The following is a 19,859-nucleotide window of genomic DNA, read 5'->3' as shown; positions in this document are numbered from 1 at the left end:
TCCGTTATACTTACACATATTACTTATTTTCTTTTCTTTTTTTTTCTGTAAAACATTTAAGTTAATAATATTATATTCAGTCATGTGAAAGTATTATAGACTATTGATAAAGATGTGCTAATATCAATTATTAAACAGCTTCTGATTGAGCGGATTTTCCGGAGACTTCATCCACTCCTTTTTCAAAATCTGTTTCAATTGACTGAGCCTTAAAGTTGGATTTAGTTCTTTAATAATAGGCATCATTTTTTCTTCAAAACTTGCATAAGCAGCTTTCAAACGTTTTTCCGGATGGCGATCAACTTCTGGATCTTTGACGCTAGAAAAATTATCAATTATAATATATACATAGATAAATCTACATATATGTAGTTTCATAAATTATGAGTTTCCAATGCGCTTACCTTAAAATTGATAAAGCTTCATCTATACCATGCGCACTTTCACCTTCAATAACAACTCTATTCAAATTTTCTTCTATCGGTTTCTCTTTCTCTTTCTCTTTCTTCTTTTCGATCTTGGCAGCTTGATTACGTCTCTCAATAGTTTCCAATATTTCACTCTTTGTAATCTTAGCAATAGGTTGTTTGCCTCCTACTTTAATAGTTGCCATTTCTTGTTCTAATAAAGCTTTAACTTCTGCCTTCTTTTCTAATTGTTGCTGTCTCTTCTTTTCGAGTTCTTCCTATATCCAAATCGACACAACATTGCATAATTATTATCAACATGTTTAACAATTATTTACATATCTTTTAAATAAACAATAAGTATTGGAAACAATTTCTTTTAAATCTAGAATATAATACTATCTATCATTTGCACATACTTGTTTCTGTTTTTTCTTTAACAATTGTTTATTATCATCTTGCCAAGCTTTTTCTTCAGCTTCCAAAGCTTTCTTTGTATTTTCAGCTTCCTTAGCAGCAGCTTTTCTTTCTCTGGCTGCAACAGCCTTGCTATTCACACCCACAAATTTCTTAGGCATTATGATCTAATGGAAAAACAAAGAATCATATTTTCTAAATCACGCGGTTAAAAATATTCAATCGTTGAAAGGTTGGTAACACTGTAATACACCAGACACACCAATCACTAAACTTGTTGAGGTTAAACGACACGCAATATTGAACAACACGATTTAATTAATAACGTATATACTTAAATAATAAACTACCACAAATGTCCGAAGATACTTTATCCTTAACTTATCTTAATGTGGAATAAATTAATACGAAACGTTATTATTATTAGAAAAATGTCGAAACAAGGAGGCAAGAAATCTAAAAAAACTCAGAACGTCGTTGTTGATGTAAATAATACGGTAAATCTTTTTTTACGTACCAATTAACGAACGAAAAAATCAGGATAACTAACTCTGATTGATAATCGATCACCTATTATAGCAACAACATAACATTTTCTGATCCACTCGTCTATACTTAAGCTATAGTAAACTACTTTTACAGATGGCGCTTGCGAATTTCTTGCTAAATTAAAGCTTCAATCTGACACACGTTGTAGTTTGTTGATAGATACACAATTTAACTTGTCAAAAATTTGTTTATACCTTTCCTATTTTTATTTATTATTTCAACAGATAACCGGTCCTGTAACTGTTAGTAAAGACGGAAGTATATTAATTAAAATTCAAGCTAAACCTGGTGCTAAAAATAACGGTATAACAGGTAATAAACTTATCATCAGATGTTTTAATAGTTTTTATTTTAATTAGACTAAATTATTTGGGCATAGATGTTTTTGAAAGAAATTATTTATGTTAATCAATTAACCAAGACATTTGTATCATAACCTTATTTGTGCCAAAAAAGTACAAAAAATAAGAAATATTAACTAAAATTTATATTGAGATTTAAAAAGTAAATTCTCTGATGCATTGCATACTTTTCACAAAGACATCTGGTCTCCAAATATTTATTCATAAAAAAAAACCAACAGACTTCCAGTTTTTAATAATATTAATTACATGGAACACACAGATATTTCAGAAGAAGCTGTAGGTGTTGCAATATCTGCGCCTCCTGTACAAGGCGAAGCAAATACTGAACTCGTGAAATATTTAGCATCCGTATTAGGTTTAAAAAAATCAGATGTATCATTAGATCGAGTTAGTAATTCATTTAATATTTCTTGTATATTTCATGCATATGTATATAACTTATTTAAATTGCTTTTTAAGGGATCGAAAGGTAGACAAAAAGTAATCACTGCGACTGGAATTACAGTGGATCAAGCATTGGAAAGATTTAGAAAAGAAATAGGTAATTAAATAAACATCATGTGATATTAACATTTTCATTATATTATTCTTCTTTCATCATTCCTATTCTTTTTATAACTCGTATCTGCTGTACATACAATATACGACAGTCTAAAAATATCTTAATCTTTTTTTATTTTATTTTAAAATGGACGGATTTTGATATATCTCATATAACATATATAAATATATACTATCTATATATAAGTATTGAAAACATTAAAAATGTATTAATATAATGTATATCTTTAATATAATTATTTTCAATTAAATATTTCATAAAATTAGTTAACTAATACATAAAGATCTTGAGTGTACTCTTAATAAACATCCAATATATTTGGATCACAGAATATTAATTCGATCATTTTCCGATTTTTTTTTAAAATATCATTAGAAAGCAGTGTTATAAGTATATTTTATCTTTGATTTTTCCGATTTTTATAAATCAGACATCGTGTTCTGGTTATTGTACACGTTTTGATGATTTCAAATATTGTGAAACAATAAATACATTCATTCATTCTTGTATCTCAAAAGCTTTGTCGTCAAGCCATGGTCTAAAAATAGGTAGCGTTGAAGGGTAATGTGCTCCACGTTTGGAAGGTGCAGTACCTGTTGGTGCTCCTTCCTGTCTTAGCGGATATGTTGCCAGTACGATTGGTATCTGTAGTTTTATCTCCTTATCTAGGCTCTTTGGGCTTATAACGAACTATACAGAAAGAAATACATTACATAAGAGACATAGAATTAGAATCCGTAAAGTGAGTATCATTTTATCCAAGTAGCTCGAATACATACATAAACATGATACAGTACGTTGATCAAATGACACCCTCTGAGATTGGTTGGTGGTAAAGGTGGAACGTACATTTGTTCATTTAGCCATTCTTCACCTTCACCTGGCCGGATTTTCCCTCTCGACACACTAGTTAGTTCTCGTGTTTCACTAGCCAGCACCTTTCCACGGCATAGATATTGAATAGTTTCCGTTAAAAAAGCTTTCGTTGATTTCATCGTCACCTAATAAATTAATTAACAATTTTGTGAATAACAAAAATAGAAAAATATATTAAATATTTCTTCTTTATTAATCAAGATAATCAGCGTTTTTTTTAAATCATGATTTTAATGATCGTTCGATCATGGAGAGAGTTTATCATCACGTGCGTGCATTAAAAATGCGGTTCTTTTTTAATACAAAAAGAACAAATGAAATATGAGAAATAAAATAGAAAAAATATTGTAATAATTATAAACCAACGTACCTTGCTACGATTATTAACCGTAGCAGAGATGCCGATGCTTTCTCCAGGAACATATCCGCCTCGATCCAAGCTCACTCTGCAAAAGACCGGACCACCCGACACACAGGAGACGCCAACCCGTTGTTCTATTTCTTGCCTGGCAGGTTGCTAAACCACACGGAAAGAAATGTATTAAGTTACTAGATAATAAATTACTAACCTAGGGTGTATAAGATTTCGTAAGTTGGTAACATTGTTACGCGCGTTATGGGCGGTATATTTTGAAAGTTCAACGTGTTGCACAACTAGAAAGAGAGAGAGTTGTTCGATGATCAAACGAGTCAACCGTAACGTGAAATGCATAACAGTAGCAATAATGCGGCTACGTTTCATTCTCAATGTCATGTGCCTACGTAACTATTATCTCATGTTGCTTTTGCTTATGGTATCATTGTCATTTGAAACGTAAATGAAGAATATCGTACCTCTTTTATATGAGTATAAATGTATGCATGTATTACATTCTTCAATTGAATTTTTATTCAAGTGGCCTCTTTAACCCTTTCATTACGACATGCTTCAGCGCAAGTATCGTTTCATAAAAATTTGTTGGTGACTATGTATCGTCAAATGATACGACCCCTATATGGGTCAGTGGGGTCTTTGCTGCATGAACGACCCGTATACGGGTCACCAGTAACGAAAAAGTTAAGGTTTAAAAAATATAATTTATCTACGTGAGATAATAGAGTTAAAGATAAATTAATAATAGATTAATTGAAATTATTCTTTTAATATAAATGATAGCTCTAGTTTAATTTAAATAAATGTAATTTTCAAAATATCTTTTTGGCACATAGGAATACGAACATTTAAAATTCTTTTCATAAAAGTCAATGACCGATATTTGAAACCCGGTTTTATTAATACGCTTGGAAGATTCGTTTAATCTTAATCATGTAAAAGAAAGCGTATATTTTAATTTTACGAGGTGGTCGACCCTATTTCGAAGAAAATATTCAAGTTTTTCTTGTCATTAATTTTACGAACATTAATTATATCATTATACTTTCATAGTAAAAAAAAAAAAAAAAAAAAAATAAGAAATATAGCATCGAATTAACATATCTATATCGAAGTTTATCTTGAACGTTTCACGTTTAATCTTTTTAAAACAAAATTTGTATATCTCAAAAATAAGATAATTAATTAATAATTTATTTAATGAACTAACCGCTAAAATCGGTGGTTCGAGATTCAAATCGATTGGATTCATAACGATGAAAACCTGTTGATTTTTATGCGTCAATCCACCTGGTTCTCGTAGCGCTGCTTTGCAATAATATTGAACCCAACCATGTTTACCTAAGAAAGTTGATGGTAATCCCAAAGGTAAGCCTAATTTAAAAGGAAAACTGTGAATCCCTGGTGATAAGAGCGACGGTCCTTCCCCTGAATATAAAACATCAAATTGAACAATTAATAATATATTTTCAATTTTAGAAAGAACAACAAACAACAATATAAGAAAATGTAAACCATCAAAATATTAAGTATTTTATTGGAAACAATGAATATTTAATAAAGTAATTGTGTAATTTAATGAATTTTTCAATGAAAAATATTTTCCAATAAAATCATTTATAGTAGTATTTATCATTTTTTTCTTCTTCCTTAGGTAATGGATAAAAATAAATTAGAATTACCTGGTTCGCCAAGAAGTCTCATTCGAAAATCTATGTAGTTCTCTTTATCGTAGACCCTTTCAGCACGTTGGCTTCTAACACGAACGACTCCTTCACCAACAACGTGAAAATGCAATCCAGAGACGCTGAAATAACGCAGTAAGTTAAGGAAAGAGAGAGAGAGTATGTTATTAAGGAACCAAGGTTTTGTATATGTATGGGAATACATACAATGCTTCGTGGAGTTTATTGTACCATAAATTGCAAAGGAAGCATCTCTTGTACGAACGTTGGCATAATATGCCGACGCCGCCGGTACTCTCTTCTACTTCCTTTACAGAATATGAGAAATTCCGGAAAAAGCAGGAAACAAAATATTATTTTTCGTCACACAAAATCAAGTTCAGCTCACATTTCCGTTTCCGTTGTTATTTCGTAATAATTATTATTTTTGTCACGCGTAAGTAATGTTGTTGGAATACGTTTCACGTAACCGTACTAACACATTTTTATAATAATAATAATAATTATTATTATTATTAAATAAATGATTATAACAGTATGACGTCAATAAATATATGCACATGCATACGTTCACTTATTATTTTTAAACAAAAAAATAATATGAGGTAGTAAGGCGTTACGATCATTTTATATATTGCAAGTGCATATACGTGTTGTATTCTTTTTTATTATTAGATAATTCAGTCTATTATTATAAATAAATGATATCGTAAAGTATAATGATCGGAAATACATTTTTTGTCAAGAAAGGACCTCTCACCTTTTCATGCTTCAATAAACAAAAGAAGAAACATATTTGACGGAATAAATCTAATTAAAATGCCAAAGAAATTCTCTATGTCTTTTATACCGTTGTTGTACATGCAAACGTTTTGATGGAACACGTGAATGAGTTTTTAAAAAGTTTTGGAAAACGCGAAAGGCATTTTAATGCAATAAGAAAGTTACATTATACTTTGACGACAAATTATCAATCAATCACCTACTTAGTATTTTATTTATATACATAAATGCATAAATACATGCATGATTTCATAAATATTCATTGTAAAACGCTATCTTTAATGAGGTATTCATTATTTTTGTTATTAACACTAGAAATATCGGCACACATTTATCGAATAAATTGAAAAACAATATTTATCTTCTCGTTATTTATTTTGTTTATACTCTATTTAATTTAATCAAAACAAATAAAGATAGTTCATATATTTGTGTTAATTATGACATCGAAATTAATTGAAAAAGGAATCATTTTAAAAGGATTTGATAATTTTAGTGTTAAAATGATATGAAATGCGAAGTTGAGAACAACGCCATATTGTTTTTCTGCTAGATATATTTCGAATTTTTATTATAGAAACAGACTGATACATAATAGAAAGTGAAACGTATATGGAATAACTTACTATGCTTCATCGTCGAGCTCGATGAGCACACGTCCGGACAAGAAATGACCGGGAAAGTATAATAGATTAGTATTGTCGAAGAATATCAAAAACTTGCTCAGTTTACGCGTCATCTTTTCTTCTTATCGCGTTTCCTTTTTTCCTTTTATATAGATATATATAAAATAAATATATATATTTAGAAAAAAAGAAACAGAAAAAAATAGAAAAAGAGAGAGAGAGAGAAGATATATCTTCGAGAGACGAGTTTACGCACAGGTGCTTACGTCACAACTATTTTCACGTTACACCGATCAAGAGGAAACAAGCTTCTCTTTGATATCCAACAGAATGACGAATAAATGAGAACCACTGAAAAGGAATCCTTTGAGCACGCCCATAACCTTGCCCACGTTTTTAAATTCTTTTTTTTTCTTTTTTTTTCAATTATTCACATTATTCTGTTCTCTTCGCGTAAAAATATATTTAATGCAATTTTCTTCAATATGGTCGACATTTTGATGGAACACTTTGTGTTATTTTTATTCTGTCTATCTCTCTTTCTCTCTTTCTGTTTCTTTTTATCCCAAGACAATAAATGAAAGGAACTTGTATGCAATTGGAGAATCCGTAAGAATATTGAAACACTCCGACCACGAACCCAACTCGTAGCACTCTCGTGAAACACACAACACGCACTCCTGACCATTCTTGGTTACTCACTACTGTTCAGCTCACTTTCGCTCCCTACCTGTTCACGATCTTGCTTTTCAACCAATCAGAGAGACGATCGTTCTCATCAGACGAATCCAAACACGATCGTGTTACAACGAATCTAGTTGCATTATTTTAACTTACTCGGTATGCTCCTTTTTTTTTAATCATTTTTTTAAACGTAATTTGTACAATTTATTTTGTGGTCGTTTATTTAATTGTTTTCTTGTTTGTTTTCTTTTTTTTTTTTTTGGAAAAAAGTTTAAGCATTAGCTTTATTAATTGTCGATAAATGCATGCATTGGAATGCATTTTTGAAATATTCCGAGTTGTACTATTGTAATAGTTGGATAATTTGTAAATTAAATGCACGGTCATGTACTTCACAATTTTCTATTGAATTATTCAAAGTTCTACTATACGCTATTTTATATAATATAAAAAAGAGAATTCTATCGGCTTCATATTGAATTACATGACGCGATGGAATTTAATTATAGTAACATAATGAAGGATTATGTCGAATAAATGAATTCTTGTTCTTTTTGTTTCATTAAAATGAAAATTAAAATGATGTATTCAGGTAACGCGTAGAAAATATTTATGAGCTTTCGATTGATGAAATGAATGATTAAAGTTTTATTTACTACAACAACAAAACTTTGAAAACTTTGAAATTATATATATATATATATATATATATATTATATAAGATGATAAAAAGAATTTTAAAGTCACATTATGTATCATATATGTGAAAGGAGAAAAGTAAAACATGCGTGATAAAGAATCGCGAGGAATAATCAGGACGAGGAGAGGTCGATATTCGTTCCAGAAAACGTGAAGTATACGAAGGAACTGGCGCCCGTCTGGCAATAGTCTACCAGTCTAGCCAATAACAAGGCTTCTAACGAATTATACGGATTAAAAAGATCTTTTCAGGATTTTTCCAGGATATTTGTATTTGAAAAATATCACATTCTTCAAGTGTTTTACATATTTTTCATTTTTATTAATACTTACAAATATTTTTAATTAGTATAAATAAAAGGGATGATTAAATTACCAAATGACAATTAAATTGACGTAACAGTTGTTATTAAAAATAATTCCTATTACAAGCATTACAGTAGTAATGATTGTTTTCTTCTAATTAATACAACGTTATTAATGATTTTATTCACATCCATTAAATGCAATTTGAGAATTCCATGATTGAATAAATTTAATGTAACAGATCGAAATGATACGGCACAGAATGCATTATCGATTAACAAATTTGTCGATATTACATACTTCCTCTTCTATTTCTCTGCACGGGAAAATTAATTATTTTTAATTATAATAAATAAAGTAAAATGTTTATTGTTTACTGTGCTATTCGAGATGTTGTATATTTCTTTTTCATTTTTCTGTACACAAAAATAATTATTTTTCATTCTTATAAACAAAGTAATACCTATGTTCATTGCTTATTGTGCTTTTCACTTTTTTAATCATAATTAATTCGAAATCGTAATAAAAGAAATAAAACAATTACGACTAAGTGAATTGTAATAATTAAAAACGTGTTTTTTCTTTCTGAAAAAAAAAAAAATTAAATATATCATCCTTCACTGATTTACGAACAAGTAAATGAAATTCGATTTTATAAATAATAAAGATAAATGAGAGAATCATAAATCACTTATCAATATTTTTAAGATCCGCATTTAAAAAACAATTAGAATCATCTATACTTAGCATAAATAATTAACATTTTCTATAAAATCATCATTAATATTTTCTAATCCACTCTACAAATCAAATCGTTCAATCTCTCACCATGTGTACAAACAATCAAATTAAAAAAAAACACACACACACACATCCTAAAACATTCCTAAAGCATTTGCAAAAAGGACCGACAACATGAAATATAAAGAAAATGTTAACCATAGTAAAGATGGCGCCACCACAAACGATTATAGGGAAAAGCAGTATATATATACACATATACATATACATTAACATTCCCATGTATTTATATATCTAATATAAAAACGGATAAAATAAAAGAAGGAAAAGAGAAAGAGAAGGAGTGAAGAAATGTCAAATAGGGAGGGAAAAATAGTCAAACAAAAAGAAAACATAGAAGAACGTATCGTAGGTGTATTTTATTTAAAGAAGGTTATGACTTTTGAATAAGCCTGTAGGAGAAATATCGGTGTGTTTAGGAGTAAGAGTGTTAGTAGTAATAATAATAGTAATAGTAGTAACAGTAGTAGTAGTATTAGTAATAGTAGTGGTAGAAGAGTATTCGCGCAACGAAGGGCAGGGTCGTCGGCAGAGAGCGTCGTCAGTACGCCCCGTGTCGTCGACGTGAGTCCTTCGTGCTTTCGGGGGTTGCTCGTGAAAATTTTCTTTCTCTCTCTCTCTCTCTCTCTCCCTCCCTCTCTCTCTCTTACTCATTCACTCACTCTCTCATTCTCTACCCCTTCTATTACTTTCTCTCTATCTCTCATTCTATCTTTCTCTCTGTCTCTTTATCATTGTCAGAGAGACACCCACATAGAAACATACGTATACGTACAGAAAACACATAAATATATTGGACATATATATATATGCATAAAACTGTGAAGCTTACTCATTTAGCTCAGTCTCGTGCCGATGGAATCAACGTACCTTCCCCTCCTGTAGATTGTGTGTTGGTGAAGAAGCCGATCCTTCTTCATTTTTCGGTATAATATATCGAGTAAGATAAAAGTCGACCAAAGAAAAAATGATGTGATAAAGAGATAAGCAATGTGTTAAGATCATAGAGAAGAAAAAGAAGAAGAAAAAGTAATAGTAGTAGTAGTAGTAGTAGTAGTAGTGGTGGGGGATTTGTTTGAAGTATCTTTGACGAGGGAGTTTTAACAGACATAACAAACCAGTAAAAAAGATAGGTGAGAAGAGGTGATAGTAAAGGGGTAGTAAGTACACACACACACATACATATACACATAGGACACTCGCGCACCGTGGCCATTGACCTTCGAGGACGAACGCAAGGATAGAAACGAAGAGAGAGGAAGAGAGAGAGAGAAAGAAAGAAAAAAAAATATAAGGGAGAATATTTCTCGCGGTGGATACGGAAGATCGTCGAATATTCGAGGAGGAGAAAAAGAAGGTGGTGAAAGAGGAGAGGAAGAAAAAGAGATAAGGGGAGAGGAGGTACGTTAGTTCGCATCTATCGTCGACATTCGTCGTCATTCGTTGTCGTAGTCGTAGTCGTAGTCGTAGTCGTTGTCGTTCTCGTTTTCGTATTCGTAGTCGTAATAGTTTGTCGTTTTCGTGACTGTGTCTGACTAATCTTCCATTTTATTCAATTTTTTTTTCAATAATTATAATAAATTGTCTATGTGTTATATTATCATTTTTATTATCACGTATATAAATAATAATAACAATAATAATATTTATACAATTAGATAATTAATTATAGTTTTTCTTCCTTGTAAATAGATATATACATATTTATTTCAATTTATTATCATTGTTATTATATCATTAGGTATATCATGGATGTTAACTGGTGAGCCGATTTGACGACGATACGAAGAGGGAAGAAAAGGGGAAAGAGTAGAGTCGCGAAACGGGGAGTGCCGCCGGTAGCCGGTCTAGAGGGTGGAGGAAAAAGAGGAGAAGGAAGAAGAGGAAGAAGTGGTGGTGGTGGTGGTTGCTGTTCGTGGACGAAGAGAAGAGGATAATTCGGAGGGTTGAAAGAAGGAGTGAAAAAGGGAGAAAGAGATAATACTAGAAGAAGAAGAAGAAGAAGAAGAAGAAGAAGAAAATGGGCTGCAACACGAGCAAGGAAAGCGTCCAGCCAGCTGCTGAAGAAGCAAAGGAGGACGTCAAGAATGGTGGTGAGTTTACTTATTCATCTTTACTTCCTTTCTTCTTCTATTTCTTTTTCTTTTCTTTTTTTTTTTTTTTCTTCTTCCGTTTATTTCATTATTTTCAAATTTTTTCATCGAACACGCAAGTCCTTCGTTGAGAAGTTCGCGTCTAGCTCGTGTCTGGATTACCACCCCCTCTTCAATCTCCCCTCCGCCCTCCTACCCGCCTTACCCCATCTTTACCGTCTACTACAACCTTTTTTCTCTCTTTTCGTTTTTTTTTATTTTTTTTTTTTGACTTTAAAAGTACTACTTGTTTTTATTATGGAATTATTATTCAATAAGAGAGAAAAAAGAGAAAGAAAGAAAGAAAGAAAGACAGACGGAGAAATAAAAAGTTTATATAAATCCACAAGGACGTATCGTTTGGTTTGATCGTTCTCGCTTCGTAATGTATAAGTGTTCTTAGAAATGGCGACTGTAATAGATCGTAATCGAAAATATCGATTCGATGCTTTGCTTAGTCTTTTTAAAGCTGTTTATCAAAGAATAATATAGTTAATTTGCATAGAATAATGTTCCTAGACAGTCAATCGATATTATATTCGTACGTGTGTTTATGATGCGTGCATGTATTTATTCGATTTCGCTTGAAATATAATTTCGAAATTTTAATAAAAATATATACTTTTTTTTTTCAACGAAAATTGTTTTCAACGATATAATATGTACGCGTATGTGAACGCGAAAAACATAAGGGGGGAAAAAGTAATAAAGTAGGATAGGTATGATATATGAAATATATGTTAATTTGAAGGAAAAATATCCGTGGAAAAATAAGAATATGTTAAAGAGAAAAATAAAAGAAGGTCGTATCAAATAGGAAGAAATTGTAGAGATTGATGATGTATGTATGTATATATATAGGGTATTTAAAATCAGCGTGTCTTGTTAAAACGGACCTTAGAACTCTGTCACGTATGACAGAATGTCGATATAAACGATGGCACGGTTCACAGTTCGTAGCACGCTCGTCAAGCTTCGTGATCCAGCAGGATGCGTTAATTTAGCTTTGTAATTTTAGACAAAGAATTATACACCATCACCTACATATTACAAATTAAATACTTCAATGAACTTGTAATTGAAAGGTATTATTATTTATTTTTTTTAGACAGTTCTAATTATTCGTTTTAATGAGTATGTAGTTACTACGTTTTACGTTGATAATATCGTGTAACGTAAAAAATGGTTTTATCATTTACAAAATTCTAGGAATAAAGCTTCAAATTTTATTATAAACAAATTTTGATCAATAATATTTAAAAGTATCCTCACATAATTATCGAACCACTCTGTATATTTTAAACATAGGAGTGGGGGTATTTAAATTATCGTTTGAACTCAATATTATACAGTAATTATTAATTGTCAATACCTAAACGAGACCGAAATAGTAAAGCTTAAGTTGTCTAAATGAAACTTTGGTATATAATTAGTATAGCAACGTTTTATTATAAACAGTGTGTTTCGATAATTTCGAAATATTTTAAAATACGATCAATCAACATTTTCTTTTTTTAATACATTTACAAATTATTTTCGTAATTATTGAAAGATAAATCTTCCTAGATGTTAAGATTTAAACTATCACGCTTATTCGAAATTATTATTACTTTTTATTTTTCTATTTTCAAGTTTTTACTTATTTTGCAGTATTTTGCACGGATGGTAACAAAACTTAGGTGGTTTTTTTTACGAGCATAGTGAATTACGATGTAACCCAATCTTAATGCGATCATCTCGCGAGATAAATAGCACTGGTGAGCTTTTCTACATGCCCCGTAGGGGCTGATATGCTTTTTTTTCCTATTTCATTTTTTTTCTTTTTCTTTTTTCTCTTTAAAAGAATAAAAAAACGTTTCGATGACTCATCCCTCTTCACCCTAGACACGAACACTTCTTCTCGATCTATTGATTACACTTTCGAAATATATACGTTCTTTTATATATTTGAAAAAAATCACATTGTAAAAGAAATCATTTCGGTAATGATATTTCACGTAATGAGTCACCCTCTAGAAATATATCGCACAGTTTCAAATTTTCCATCCGATGAATAATTTCCCTAAAAATTTCACGTTTGTTTGTAAAAGGAATCAAATTTAACGATGACCAAATATATATATGCGTTATATATAAATGGACCTGGAAAATGTATCGACGTGAGAGTAATTGCGTTTGCGATTTTGATACACGTGCACTGATTTCAATTACTTATTGACGTTGAAATTGAACGAATACGGTAACGCAAAAATCCAATGAACGAAAACGTTTCTATCCGATTTGTTAATACCTTTCTCTCTATCGAGTGTTTGATTTAATAAAAAAAAAAATAAAAAAAAAAAACAAAAGAAAAAATACCGCAATACATTCAAGAACTTCCAATAAATTCGAATAATCGATTAATTATAAAATATATTGGCGTTAATCAAATGAATTAATCTAATTACAAGACTCGATGATCCTAAATGATTTTCAAGATCACATTTTTCTTCTTCCAAATTTTGCATACATTCAATTTTATCTTACAAATATTTCTTTTTGTTCGTTTATTCTTTAATTTAATTTGAATTGTTTGTGCGCGTGTATAGTACGTATGAGGGTAAGTCATTGATAAACGTGTATAACAATGAAAGGACATTCCTGCATTCCTTGAGACAGAAAGTTTGCGTGACCATCAAACGTATTGTGACTAAAATAGGTTAATGACCCAATCTTAAACTTACGTTGGTTATATAACACGTTGTTGTTAGAAGCGAACAAGGTGATTGCGGAGACATTTACTCGATTTAGACATCGTTCTAAGGTACGTCTAGGTGAATCGACGAAATCCTGTTCTTCGAACTCGTAAACTTTAACGAATCCTGCCGACGTTCAAGATCCCAGTCGAATGTACCCAGCGGCACGTAAATACATACATATATACATAGTAAATATCTAAATAGTATATAGATGCATTCACAGACCCATCTATATATATATATATATATTGTACATAGTAGATAGACGTAGAAGAGATAAAACGTTTTTATGCTAGGATGACTTTTATCCAGGAATTTTCTCGTGGAAATAGTTATCCTAGTGTAGATACATAACGGCATATCGATTTATCGACGTAATCGCACTACACTTCCAGATTGAAAACCGATAGAGACACTTTATTCGATATGCCGAATAGAATAAGGATGTTTCCTTCGAAAATCAAATCCTCCCGTTACAAGTCTCGAACTTGTAAAGAATAATAATCCTAACGACATTCACGTTGATTCAATATTCAAAATTGTATCATTTTTCTTCGATCTAGTGGAAAAGAAGTTTCTTTTTTTTTTCATGTAAATCATAACGGATATGTGGATCTATAATAAAAAAATATTACAATTTGATCTTCTTTTATAATACAAATTTGTGGATAAAAAAAATATAGAAGATCTTTTTTTTTTTTTAAAGATTATTATTACAAGCATGTGCAAATGTACGCAGGTTGAATAAAATTAAATAAGATGAAATAATTAGTATCTCGTTTAGTTTTAATTCTTTTATAAAAGAACCACACACACACAAACACACACATGAAACATTAAATGTCTCTTCTATTCTCTTTTGAGAGTATTCATGTATCCTTGAATAAGTAATGATTTCTTGTAAATGCAAAGCTAAGTATAAGTAAATTGGTAGTTAAACTAATGAAAAGTTCTATCTTTCTTACTGATTCCTTCCTTTAGTTTCGAACTTTTCTCTATTTCTCTCGTTCTAACTTATTCTATTGTTTCAAACATAGGAGAGTTTTCTAATGAGACACATCATTTATCTTAAAACGCTACTTTGCGATTAAAAATGTTTAAAACATATAAGTAATTATCTCTCATTTCTAATATCTACATAAAATCATTGAAAAAATTTTAAAAAATATTTCCAATCAAATGATAGTATTTTATATAATATACAAAATAAGACAATTTGTTAAACATTTCTAATAATCGATTGTACATTGAAATTTATAATTTAAAAGAATACAAAAAAAAAAAAAAGGAAAAACAATAAAAAACCAAGAAAAATATACAACAGCATAGAGAAGGATTAGAAAAATGTTCTAAATTGAAGGAAAAAACAAAAAAAGAAATTTGTATACGTTTTAAACAGTAACCTCGATAGGGAATAAAAACCAATGGGGAATGTTTATTCGATAAATCTCATTATCCATAAATCTTGTCTTCACAGACACATAAACATTTACATACATGAACGGACACTCACGAGAAGAGTTTTTCTTTCGATTACTTTAGAAAGGAGAGAAATAGAGAGAGAGAGAAAGAGAAAAAGAGGCTGATGCATTTATAAAAACATATGTACGTTATCGTACGAGCAAGTAAATTCCCGAACGAGCTCTTTTTACGGTTATTTACGTTCTACTGTTTGCGCTTCAACGTTACCTACTCATTTATTTTCCATCTTTCTCCCTTTTTCTTCCTCTTTCATTATTTTTACTGTACGAGGATCGATAATCTACCGATATATTCTGTATTAGCTTTATCGAAAAGATTTGTTCACTTTTCTCCTTCGTGATTTCCTTTTTTTTTCTTTTTTTTTACTTTTTTTTTCATTTGCACAAATTTTCATTTTCACATTGTTTTTTCTCATCATACATTTTTTTTTCTTTTTATTCGTTTGAACATCTTTCATGTTAGTTATAATAATAATAATTATTACTGTTATAATATATATATATGTATCTTATCTTCTTAATGTATATAAATTACGTGTCACGTTGTTTGTCCGCAATGAACTTCTAAACTACTGAACCGATTTGAATAAAATTTTGCACACTGTATGCAGTTTCATCCAACTTAAAAGATAGGATAGTTTATATCTCAATTTATAATCGCAATATTATTTTATTGAAAAATTATTTGTTTATTAACAAAGAGTCATGATTATCTCTGTTAGTTCGATAAGATTCTAACAGATGGCAGTATATATATATAACAATATAACATATAATATATACTATAATAAAATAATAATTTATTATTATAATTATTTCTATTTAAAAAAAAAATTATACTAAATTAAATATATTCTTGATGGATATTATTGATGTTGTTATTGACGCGTTTGTTGTCGTACGAGAAAAAATTGATTTCATATCGAATAAAATGAGCAAATATAAACGTGATCAATAATAAGACGATACGTTAACGAGATCCCAACGACAAATGGATGAAATGGTCTTGGCAAAGGACCGATAGTACTGAATTTAAATTAGCGAGAGGATATCGAGATTCTAGAGCTGCCAAATCTGTACGTGCGAGATTTGTTTCGGTAACAAGAACGACGACGAATCGATCGATCGGTCCTCCTACGTCCTCAGCAATTTTCCTTGAGTTAGGAAAAAGCCATATCAATTTATCTTTCCTGAGACGTAACATTACGTTTACGATATTACCTAACTCATACATATTTTAAACATATTGCTTATGCCTTTAACAAATATTTTGTGCTTTTAATATTTTATTTCTATTTCTTTTTTTTTTTTTAATCATCATTCTATATTTATCATTTTAAATGATTTTCACAATTTCTCATTCATTTTATTTAGATATTTGTGATATTTTCATTGAAATAATTTCACTTAAAATACACTACACACAACGTTCGTTCTTTTTTTTTCTGTAATTTTTAATCGACAAAAACATTACAATAAAATATTTAATAAAAATATAAATCGTCGCGTATTCACGATTATTTCGAAATCACGTTCGAAATATATAAACGTTAAATAAATAAATAATTAATTTGTTTTTAATTCGACTCGATCAGGATAACCTTGAGGGAAAAAATGTTGATAATCTAATTGATCTTTGAAAAGTCAAATGAAAATTAGTATCCTTTGATCATAGGGTTAACATTAAAAGGATACAATCCTTTCAATTTATACATGTATTAATATAAAGAGTGAGCATGCATAGCATCGTTTGGCACGCATACAATTATATGTATTTCTCGTTTGGATTGCGTGCATTCATGACCTCCATCGCGACGTCGATGAAATACGTTGCTAAGTGTACGAATCCGGTAATAACGTGCCAGTATGCCGCTTTTTACGGAATCCTCAAAGTCAAAAATAACCGGAAATCTATCCAAAAAGAAACTCGTTACGAGAGAGGCCACCTTTTTTTATCGATTCAAATATTAAATAACAAGTAACCTAGTAAAACTCAAGCTTCTCTATTTCATTGAAATTAAATTCAACTTACACGTATATTTAAACATTCATTAATTAATAAACAAATAAAAAATCAAACAAGCATTATCCTGAAACAATACAATTTTTCAAATCTTTTTTTTTATTCTTTTTCTTTATAAACATTTTCCTATAAAATTCATCGTATAATTTTTTTTATTCGCATAAGTATCGTAGTAAACAAACAAAAAAAAAACATAAAAATAAAGAGAGAGAGAGAGAGAGAAAAAAAAGAAAGTGAAGTTCACTTTAGAAAATATGTATTGAAGAAATTGTGTTGAATTTATTCAAGAGAAAAATGTACGAGAAAGCAAGAAAACGGGCCCATAATTTTGTGATGTCGAGTATTTTAGCATGAAAAAAAAAGAAAAAGAAAAAGAAAAAGAAAAAAAAAAGAAACATGTCAATTATGAAAATGAATGGCAAAAAGCTTATGTTAGAGTTTAAAATATTTGAGTAATACGTGTTGCACTCGAGTTGGAAATTGCAACGGATAAGTATCGTCAGGTGGTTGCAACTGTTGCAAAGGTATACCTTTCTCTCTCTCACTCTCTCTCTCTCTCTTTCTCTTACTCTCTGTCTCTTATACAGTCTCATTTCTTTTCTTTCTTTTTTCATCTTCTATCCTTCTCTTCGATGGATCGATAGACGAATCGCTCAAAGCGTCTGCGTTTGAAGCTTTATCAATTCTGTCTATCTTAAAATATCGTCGGATAAGAATAGCAAATTCGTTTTCTTCGTTAAAAAAAAAATATTTTTCTCTCGTCTTCATTTGATCGAATAATTTTCGCGTGTTTTTTTTTCTCTTTATTTTACTTTTTCCCCCCTTATTTTCTTTTCGCTCTCTAATTGTATTTTTTTTAATGTAAAATCAATCAAAAATATCGTCTTAACTTTTTTTTCTTTCGATCATTTTAATCCACGCTTTAACGTTTCTTTATAGAAACCGAATTAGAAGTGTATTTTATTTTTTTATTTTATTTTTATTTTTTATTTAACAATATATTCGTTAAAGAGTAGATCAAATAATTTTTTTATTTTTTTTTTATTATTATTTGATTACATTAGGAAATATTAAATAAAGTTTTGTTTTATCAATTGAATTCTAATCGGTTTACTTAATAGCCTTTTCCAATAAAATTGAGAACACGGCAAACCTATTAGTACAGCAAGAAAGGAGTATAGAAATAGAGAGATAGATAGAGAGAGAGAGAGAGAGAGATAGGAGGATGAAGGTAAGGGAGACGAAGTTTATATCATAGAATAGAATGAAAAGTTATCCCAGTTGTCCTGGCTCTTCTAGTCACTAAGTTGAATCTATTTTAGTTTTACACTAACATGAAGAACTTGCTACATATTTCCATTGTAATTAATATATTCAGTTATATAGATATGTGTATATTTTGCGAGTACATAAATGTGTAACAGACACATTGGATTGTATAGATGTGTTCTTTCAGAATTAATTATATTCCATAATGTAATGCTAATCAAATGCATAGCATCAAATGAAGTAAACATACATATATCTATACAATTTAATAAAACAAAACTGAAATCAGGTATTCGTTTAATCATAATTTATTACTTAAATAAAAGAAATAAATGAAAATAAAAGATGTATAACATGTTTTTTCTCACTTTACATACTAATACCATTATTTTGTCACATCTGTTAAAGAATATCTAACTAATAGATTATAATTTTGAAATAACTTAGGTACATAATCCCTATAATCTTCTTTGAAAATAAATAAAAAATAAAAATAAATTTTCTTTGGAATTTCTATTTTTTTTTGTTTTATTTTTTTTTATTATATCAATTTAATTAACTTTACTTCTCATATACCCTTTGAGTTAATAATCGACTTTAATAGAGGGACACCCATACACACACACACAAACACACGCACACACGAAGAAAGAGACACACTCGGTTTTATTCGACATATATATATATCACATGACAAGGATCAAAAAGATCGAATGATCGATCAACGGACTCGGTCTGACAATAAGTAAAGTGAAGGGTCAGGGGTTAAAGGACGTTCACCCTGAACCACTGGAGATTCAGAAGTGTTACCGGCTAGTGCCACCAGTTGGTAGATCAATAAACGAATGCCTAGCGAGCAGACGGTCTAAAGTCAAATACAATTTAAATTATTGTAATTTTATTCTACGTCTCTTATTTATCCATTTCTTTTCAATCGCGTTATTTTTAATTTTTATTTATTCATTTTTTTCTTATATATATATATATATATATATATATATATATATATATATATATATATATCTTTCTAGTTTTACTCAAAAATCAACCCTGTTGGTGGAAACAAAGGAATTATTTTCTTCT

General features: G+C 29.8%; 4 protein-coding genes across 5 annotated transcripts in view; 2 read left to right on the top strand and 2 right to left on the bottom strand.

Annotated features, from left to right (window-relative positions):
- Positions 1 to 23: 23 nt before the first annotated feature.
- LOC107063777 (coiled-coil domain-containing protein 124) lies at positions 24 to 1,498 on the bottom strand. Its single transcript, XM_015315869.2, has 4 exons — positions 1,342 to 1,498; positions 827 to 991; positions 405 to 685; positions 24 to 319 (listed from the first exon to the last, which is right to left on the bottom strand). Exons 2-4 carry the CDS (start codon positions 983 to 985, stop codon positions 124 to 126), a joined length of 636 nt encoding a protein of 211 aa, XP_015171355.1. The 5' UTR covers positions 986 to 991; positions 1,342 to 1,498; the 3' UTR covers positions 24 to 123.
- On the top strand, positions 1,011 to 2,310 carry LOC107063787 (UPF0235 protein C15orf40 homolog). Its single transcript, XM_015315880.2, has 4 exons — positions 1,011 to 1,321; positions 1,598 to 1,685; positions 1,998 to 2,125; positions 2,198 to 2,310. Exons 1-4 carry the CDS (start codon positions 1,214 to 1,216, stop codon positions 2,285 to 2,287), a joined length of 414 nt encoding a protein of 137 aa, XP_015171366.1. The 5' UTR covers positions 1,011 to 1,213; the 3' UTR covers positions 2,288 to 2,310.
- Positions 2,300 to 7,334, bottom strand: Vdup1 (arrestin family protein Vdup1). 2 transcript variants are annotated; one of them, XM_015315837.2, is made up of 7 exons: positions 6,900 to 7,334; positions 6,644 to 6,785; positions 5,232 to 5,356; positions 4,760 to 4,977; positions 3,547 to 3,693; positions 3,080 to 3,301; positions 2,300 to 2,990 (listed from the first exon to the last, which is right to left on the bottom strand). In XM_015315837.2, the coding sequence occupies exons 2-7, from the start codon at positions 6,754 to 6,756 to the stop codon at positions 2,799 to 2,801; spliced, it is 1,017 nt and encodes a 338-aa protein (XP_015171323.1). In that variant the 5' UTR covers positions 6,757 to 6,785; positions 6,900 to 7,334; the 3' UTR covers positions 2,300 to 2,798. The 2 variants fall into 2 exon arrangements, with proteins under 2 accessions (XP_015171323.1, XP_089033709.1); XM_089177583.1 differs by having other exon boundaries at positions 7,232 to 7,249.
- A 2,402-nt stretch (positions 7,335 to 9,736) lies between these two features.
- Positions 9,737 to 19,859, top strand: part of igl (IQ calmodulin-binding domain containing protein igloo) — a 60,506-nt gene continuing 50,383 nt past the window's right edge. The window contains exons 1-2 of the mRNA XM_015335549.2: positions 9,737 to 10,534; positions 10,875 to 11,226. Coding sequence (XP_015191035.1) covers positions 11,154 to 11,226 — 73 coding nt within the window. The 5' untranslated portion in view covers positions 9,737 to 10,534; positions 10,875 to 11,153. The remainder of the gene's footprint in view (positions 10,535 to 10,874; positions 11,227 to 19,859) is intronic.

Source organism: Polistes dominula, unplaced genomic scaffold (assembly GCF_049000335.1).
Source record: "Polistes dominula isolate Pdom_NZ unplaced genomic scaffold, Pdom_raw_medaka contig_373, whole genome shotgun sequence".
In the NCBI taxonomy this organism is placed as follows: Eukaryota; Metazoa; Arthropoda; class Insecta; order Hymenoptera; family Vespidae; genus Polistes; species Polistes dominula.
The sequence above is the reverse complement of the archived record's forward strand: the minus strand, read 5'-3'. Positions and strand labels throughout refer to the sequence as shown.